The 8203-nt window shown below is 41.4% G+C and overlaps 2 protein-coding genes across 2 annotated transcripts; both read right to left on the reverse strand.

Annotated features, from left to right (window-relative positions):
* Positions 1–602: 602 nt before the first annotated feature.
* On the reverse strand, positions 603–1235 carry LOC106831618 (RNA polymerase II subunit A C-terminal domain phosphatase SSU72 like protein 3-like). Its single transcript, XM_044753072.2, has one exon. It carries the CDS (start codon positions 1233–1235, stop codon positions 603–605), a length of 633 nt encoding a protein of 210 aa, XP_044609007.2.
* Positions 1236–7024: 5789 nt separating this feature from the next.
* On the reverse strand, positions 7025–7969 carry LOC106831715 (olfactory receptor 52B4-like). The gene has a single exon (XM_014842124.3). It carries the CDS (start codon positions 7967–7969, stop codon positions 7025–7027), a length of 945 nt encoding a protein of 314 aa, XP_014697610.3.
* Positions 7970–8203: the final 234 nt, after the last annotated feature.

Genomic DNA, 8203 nt, shown 5'->3' on the forward strand with positions numbered 1-8203 from the left:
CTAAATCTAAAGCTCCCACTCCTTATAGTACACGGGCGAGCTATTAATTGAACAGATAATATTAGATTTTAGAAATAATATGCAGCCTATTATCTACTTTGGGTTTCTACTGAAGTTGGCAGTAGTAAAAGAGATATAATTTAAAAGCAAAGACATTTATAAGTTCAAAATACAATATAATTCTTTGTCATTAAAGAAAAAAGTGTTTTTAATTAATATACATAAAATGAGCAAAAAGAAATTATTTTAAAATGATGGGCTAGACAGTGTTATTTTCTTGTTGAATATCCTAAGAGAAATCATTTTTCCAGCCCTCCATTATAAGCTTTGATTGCTCATCTGCAAAATGGAGTCCTTGGTGGTAACTTCCTTGCAAAGCAATGTGAGCACTGAGTTACTTCCTCCATGCAAAGTACCTAGAACAAATCCCCCATATTTGGAGTGTTTTCATGACTATTAGTAGTCCTTGTCCTCATTTCCCATAAAATGCTTTTCTTGCTCATATCTCTTCCCTGGTGGACACCTAAAAATCACACAAACAGTATTTAGTGGAAAGGGCTGTAGAGACACTTCTCACAGAAAATACAGGCTAGTCAAAAACTTCACGCACAAGTTCTTACAGACCCAGGAGCCAAAACCAGCCCAGCTCTGCAACAGAAGCAGCCCCCGTGAAGAAATTTCTTTCCTCTTTTCTCCTCCACTGCAAGGAGCAGTTTAGCCAGACTGTCTTCCATGTCGTCCGTGTGCTGGAGGCACTGGCAGAGCTCACAGATGAGCAGAGCTCCAAGGGTGGCGTCCTCCGGGGTGTTTTGGATGTCCACGTTGATCATGTGCACAGGCTGGAAGGTCTCCTGCTCTCTGGCACATAGATCTTCCACCACTCTGTCATGGATGCTCTCCCCACAGGTAAAGATGACATCAAAGGCCTCGCGGCACTCTTGAAATCTTTCTGGCCGGGGCTTGATTCTCTCATTTCTTCCCAGGATGTGTAACATTCCATTCCTGGTATAGTGTTGTCTGTCTTTTCTGAGGAGGTCATTGTACATCTCTTTATATGTGGTTGAGAAATAGTAAGCCACGGGAAGATTGGGTGCCTCCCCTGGGAGCCTCACTCGAGATCCAGTTCTGAAAGACCAGACACTGAAGGCTTTTTTCTTGAGGATGCTGTGGGCTTCCATGTTCCTGTTCATGTTACTCACACATACCACAGCCACCTTGAGTGGGGATGAGGGCATGGTGGTGGGCCCTTGGGACTTCACTGAGACGTGTGTGCTTCAGTCACTTCAGGGGCTCTGAAGCCAGGGGAATGACCACCTGGCTACAGCTCTTCCAACTAGCAAAGTCCAAGAACAGGAATGGGGCTTAAACTGAATCACCTTCTCAGAGTGGGAGGAAACTTCCAGGAGTCTTGATTGATTGGATCATGATCAACGGAATGTAATCTAATCAGGAGCGTGTTGGAGGCGATTGAATCAACCAAACCACTAAATCGCAACAAGAGTGTGGCCACCTAATGGGAATGTTTGGAAATGTGGAGTTGGCCCTGTTGGTTCAGATGGTGAATGAGGGGTGATGTACATAGTGACCAAAACAACTACATTCACTGTAAGTAAGCTACTTGCTCTGCAACAAACTATTCATTAATTTGGGTGGAAAATCTGTTTAAAAATTTTGAACCTGCATCCAATGTAAGTATACGTATAATTACTAGTATTGTTGCATTTTAATACACATTTGGATTTTCTTGAAATGCAGTTGTGTAAATCATAGGAATATTGAATAAAGCTTTGCCCCCAAATTCACAAAATCTTTCAATAATACAAGCAAATCACATTCAGGACAATATCTTTGCTGAGAGTAAATGAGGAGTTACAACAACACAGCATTTTCTGCATTTGATATTCTTAAAATCATGATTCTCAAGGGAATTCAAGAATTGTTGCAAGCTTCTGCCTACATTTTGTGCCTTCAAGTACAGCTTTGTCTGAGCATTTCCATTCTGAAATACAATATATTTAAAATTATTTTAACTTTATGTGTCATGATTTATTATGTGAATGTTACAGACTTTAGAATTATGAACAGAATATCAAACAAAAAAGGATAAACATATGACTTTGTAATTATGCAGGGACAAAATCTATCTATGAGGCAACAGAATGTATTTTTCATGCTTCTCTTATGGGAGGTGACTGTTAATTGCAAATTTTCCTAAATGGTTATACACTCTAAGGCAGGGCTTCCCAAAGTGTGATCCCCACACCAGTAGCATCAGCATCAACTGGGAACTTGATAAACTTGCAAATTTGGACCCCAGCCCTGCTGAGTAGATACTCTGGGGATGGAGCCCGGAGATCTGTGTTTTATTTTATTTTTTTCATTTTCACTTTAAAAAAATTTAAAAAAATGTTTAAATTAAGATTCATAATACGTTACATCATTGTGAAATTTCAATTGTACGTTATTTCTTGTCTGTCACCACATAAGTGCTCTCCTTCACCCCCTGGGCCCCCCGCCTCCTTCCCCTGGTAACCACTGAACTATTTTCTTTGTCCATGTGTTTGTTTATATTCCACATATAAGTGAAATCATATGGTGTTTGTCTTTCTCTGTCTCGCTTATTTTGCTTAGCATAATACCTTCCAGGTCCGTCCATGTTGTTGCAAATGGGATGATTTTGTCTTTTTTTATGGCTGAGTAGTAGTCCCTTGTGTATACATACCACATCTTCCTTATCCAGTCATTGGTCGATGGGCACTTGGGTTGCTTCCATGTCTTGGCTATTGTGAATAGTGCTGCAATGAACATAGGGGTGCATATGTTACTTCGGATTGTTGATTTCAGGTTGTTTGGGTAGATACCCAGTAGTGGGATAGCTGGGTCATATGGTAGTTCTATTTTTGTTTTTTTGAGGAATCTCCATACTGTTTTCCATAGTGGCTGCACCATTTTGCATTTCTACTCAGAGATCTGTGTTTTAAAAAGCCCTCCAGATGACTCTGATGCACGCCAAAGTTTGAGAACAACTGCCATAAGGCAGAGGTTTCTGAAGATGTAAATCCCATCCTTACACTTGACTGTACATTAGAAGTACACTGGGAGTTGTTAAAAATCACTAGATTTAGGAAAAAAAATGTTACATTGAATCTGGGTCTCTGGTGGTGGGAACTAGATAGCAAAAGATCCTCAAACTACCTGGGTGTTTCTAATGTGCAACCGAATTTGAGAATCTTTACCCTAAAGCAGTGCTACTCAAAATACCTGCATTCAGATAACCTGAGGATCTTCTTAGCATGCAAATTCTGATTCATTAATCCAGACTGGGATCCAAGATTGAACATTTCCTACAAGCTCCCAGATGATGCCAAAGCAGCTAGGCCGAGAACTACATTCTGAGCCTAGAAGTTGTACAAAAAATAGCCGACACCAGGACAATTGAGGTCTGGGGGTAACTATGCTTCAGAATTAGATTATCTTACAGGAAATATCTTCCATCCCTCACTTTGCAAGCCTGAGATTCCCTCACATCTCTCTGCTCCTACTCTGCCCCATTACAGCCTAGGTCTCAGAGCAGATGGAGGTGTCCTTGGAAAACACAAATCTGATCAGGAGCCGTCCTTGCTGAAAGACTGCAATGGCTTCCCTTGTTTAAAGAAAAATGAGAAAGGTCCTAACTTGGCCTGTCAGAAAGACACTCTGGGATCTTTTGGTCCTCTTTAGCTCTTTTAAGTTTCCATTCTCCATCTAGCCTCAATGTCTTTGCACAGGCTGTGTGCTCTCCCTTCAAAGTTCTTCACCTCAACTCCATCCACAAACACATTGTAAATGGTCTACTCAGCCCTCAGATCGCAGCCTAAGGTCACTTCCCTCAAGGAAGCCGTTGCTCACCCCCAGGCTCAAACAGCTTTTCCTTTGAAATCCCAAAGTGCTCATGAAAGCCCGTTCACTTGTGTGATAATTTAATTATCTTTCTTTCTCACCTGATTGGAAGATCCTAACGTACTTTTGCTTGCCGTGTATCCTACTACCTGGTATAGTGTCCAGCCCACAGTAGTGGTCCAGTAAAATTTGTAGAATTAATTAATTAAAGGCAAAGACTTTAAGAGTTAAAAAAAATCCTAACTAGTTGAAGTAGCACATATGCTCTTTTTTAACAAATATTGGGAATAAATTGTCTAATAAAACTCACATACTTGAGTATCTCTATTGTTAAAAAAAAAACGAGAAAGAAATAACAGGCCCCAAATGGCCCCACGACAGCAAACCAAGACTTAACACAGTTTCAGCCCCTCCTATAATATGACCTTTAAATCGTCAGTCTGAAATTTCCGGAGCTGCAGTAGTGAAGTGATCTGCATGATAGAACCCCTGCCATTTCCTTCCCCCCCAAATAAGATGACTTGCCTGAAATAATCCTTTTCTTTTGTTAATAACTCCCTTGCCCCACCCTCCTCTCTATAAACGCCTTCCATTTTGTACAGTCCGTCAGAGCGCCTGTCTACTTGCTAGATGGGATGCTGCCTGATTCAGGGAGGACACCTTTTCATAGGAAACTGTATGGCCGGTTTTTAAGTAGAAAAGGTTAGGTCAGAGAGCCCTTCTTGCATCTGCTATTTTTCAAGGACATTCTTCTCAAAACAATCAATATTCCAAAGTGGCATATTTTGGGATGGCATGTCCTGAAGTCCTTCATATCTAAGCCCTTTCCTCGTTCTCCCCCTGCCTATCTCATAAGGACCATCTCTTGCCACTCCTCTTCCACACACTGCTTTCCTCACTTTGCCCTTCTCAGACTGGCCACTTCCTCTCCCAAGCCCTTGACCTGGCTCTCTCTTGCTGCTTGTCAATGTGCAGCACTGGAATCAGCTCCTGTAGGAGGAGTTCTCTCACTCCCAGCTGGGTGAAGTGCCTGTCCTTCATTGTTCTACATAATTTACAACAATGCATTTTAATTGCTTAACTTTTCTACTCTAGTTTATCTCTGGGAGAGGGGACTATGATTTCTATTTCTATATCCCCAGATCTTAGCTTACTCCTGTTAATTTATAACAGGCATAAATTAATGTTTGTTGAGTCACTCCTTTTATTTACAAACTTTTAGTTTAGTTTGTTTAGGATGTGTTTATTGAGAAATACATGCCTAATACATTTTAATCCTGAGAGTATTCTTATATAAATGACTTGAATCCTTTTATTCAAGTAGCTCATTCAATAGTCTGTGGTGTTGGTGGTGGCTAGTGTTGCTTCTAAGCAAGTTGGGGAGGGAGGGAAGTGGGATGACATTGGGGTTTGTGAGTGCTATTCAGGCTGCAATATGGAGTCAAAGACCCAGAGTAGGCAAAGGGGGAACACACAAGTGGGACAACTTTTTTTGGAGGGCGGGCAAGATTGGCCCTGAGCTAGCATCAGTTGCCAACCTTCCTCTTTTTGCTTGAGGAAGATTGTCACTGAGCTAACATCTGTGCCAATCCTCCTCCACTTCGTATGTGGGACACCATCACATCATGGCTTGATGAGCAGTATGTGGGTCTACGTCTGGGATCCAAACTCATGAACTCTGGGCCGCTGAAGCACAGCATGTGAACTTAACCATTACACCACCAGGCCAGCCCTGGGACAACTTGTTAAAGCAAAATTTTACTCACTGTTACTCAGGATGGCAACCTCACCATGAGCTCACATCTGTTTCCATGTTTGTCCTGCATTTGTGTTTCATAAAGGAGGCTTTGGGGGAGTTGTTTCAACTCCATCTCTATGGAACGTCTTTCCTGGGCACAATTATGTCAGTGACTTCTAAGGTAATAGTCTTGCCTTGGGCTCATGAGGTGCTTCCTGGTCACATTCCCTGTGTCTAGCGCAGACCCTATTCTACCGTCCACTGTAACATGCTGCTATAAAAGGAACTGGGGGAAATGCATGTTGTGGTTCCACCATTCAGGAACTGGCTGCAATAGGGTAGCTCCCTCGAGCATCATGAATTCTCCTTTTGCTGCCCAAGAGTCAATGTCACTCCAGAAAGATTATTCTTGGTCAAGAAGAGGAACCCCCCTCCAGGGTCCATGACCAGTGTTCTCCAAACAATCCCCCTTCCCTTTTCAGGGATCAACAGTGACCCATATTGCTCTCTCACAATTTACTGATGTAAGTCATGGACAAGTCAGGTGACAGCACATCAAAAACTGCCACTATTAATATAATTCTACTTTTCTAAATGCACAACTATGTGTGTTCTCTCCATATTTATGAATATATTCATATATATTTATTAGTTTACACAAATAAAAAAGATACAAAGAGAAAAGTATGGAAGAGTACCAAATTATTGATGAATCTAATGGTTGTATTTCAGGTGAGTTCCTTTTTTTCTCCTTTACTAGGGTATAATTGACAGAGCTTGTATATCTTTAAGATGTACAATGTGATGTTTTGATATATGAATACATTGTGAAATGATTACCACAATTGTGCTAATTAACATATTCATCATCTTTCATAGTTGCAATTTGTGTATCTGTGTGGTGAGAACACTTCAGATCAGATCTCTCAGCAAATTTCAAATATACAATACAGTATTATTAACTATAGCTACAATGCTATCCATTAGGGCTCCAGAAGTTATTCATCCTGCATAACTGAAACATTGTGTCCTTTGTATGTGATTGTCCCGGGGTGTCACACGACGTCTCAGAGGATGAGAACCTCGGTGAGGAATAGTTGAAAAAATTCCAGGACCAGAGCACTGTTCTCATTTTACCTATTATCAAAGATCAGGCTAGTGACGTGAAGGATACGTGAATTTGGAAATTTGTATGTCTGGCCACAGGTTCTGTGCAGGAGGTAGCTTGCTCCGTCAAACATGGCACTGCTCTCTCTGTTGCTTGTCCCTGGTGAACTTGCTCCAGAAACAGAATTCACTGAGCTATTTCCTAGTGTTTCAGCTTATTGCTAGTGTTTCCACCCACCACTCCCATAGACTACATCATGGATAGCCAGAGATGCTGGAAACTCTGTTCCTCTTCCAAAGTTATTTCTGCTTCGGAAACCACATGTGAGCCACCTGCTCTCGAATTTGTTTCGTCTTGATCCCATAAATCATTGGATTCATCATAGGTGGAACCAGAATGCAGACATTAGCCAACAAGATGTGGACATGAGGTGGAATGTAGTGTCCAAACCGCTGAGTAAGAGTTGTGAAGATTGCAGGCCCATAAAAGAGGATGATGATACAGACATGGGAGCCACACGTGTTGAGAGCTTTGTGGCGAGCATCTTGAGAAGGCATGTGGAAGACAGCAAGGAGAATCAGCACATAAGAAACAAAAATTAACAGGACATCTAAGACAATTGTTGACACTATGACAAAAAGTCCATACCAGATGTTCACTCGGATGTCATTACAAGCATATTTGGCCAAGCCAATGTGTTCACAAAAGGTATGTGGAATAATATTATTTTGGCAGAAAGTCAATCTTTTCAAAAGAAATATTATAGGGAAAATTGTACAATAACTCCTCAGAGATATGATAACACCAATTTTCCCAATCAGTGCATTTTTGAGAATAGTGGTGTATCTCAGTGGGTAGCATATGGCAATGTAGTGGTCAAACGCCATCACCAGCAAGATCCCTGACTCAGAGATGAAAGTGCAGTGGTTGATGAAGAACTGAGTGATGCAGCGATCCAGGGAGATCTCCCCAGCATGGAACCAGAAGATGGCCAAAGCCTGAGGTACTGTGCACGTGGAGAGGACAATGTCTGCTCCAGCCAGCATGCAGAGGAAGAGGTACATGGGTTCATGGAGGCTACTTTTTGTGAGAATAATGAAGATGAGCAGGCTGTTACCAAGCAGGGCGATGACATAGGAAACGAAGAAGGGGATGGAAATCCACATGTGCTGGTGCTCAAGACCCGGGCTTCCCAGCATGTGGAAGACTGTGTGGCTAACACCAGTGTGATTTATGGTAGTCATACCTGTGGAAATCACCAGAGACATCACTTCCTATTCACAGACAGAGATGAAAATACAGATTTTCCTTAATATTCTTTTTGAAGTCACAAAGATCTTTTGGCATATCTCACACCCTCCACCTACTTTGAACATCCAAATAATAAGAAACATAAAGGGTCAATAGGGCATGTTCTCTACTTCAATGAGTGATAGTCTAATTAAAAGATATCAATATCTACAGCTAATCAAATACAC

The sequence above is a fragment of the Equus asinus genome, chromosome 20 (assembly GCF_041296235.1).
Source record: "Equus asinus isolate D_3611 breed Donkey chromosome 20, EquAss-T2T_v2, whole genome shotgun sequence".
In the NCBI taxonomy this organism is placed as follows: Eukaryota; Metazoa; Chordata; class Mammalia; order Perissodactyla; family Equidae; genus Equus; species Equus asinus.

Coding starts and splice junctions, on each gene's coding strand:
- LOC106831715 (XM_014842124.3), bottom strand. CDS start 7,969: ATGACTACCATAAATCACACTGGTGTTAGCCACACAGTCTTCCACATG.
- LOC106831618 (XM_044753072.2), bottom strand. CDS start 1,235: ATGCCCTCATCCCCACTCAAGGTGGCTGTGGTATGTGTGAGTAACATG.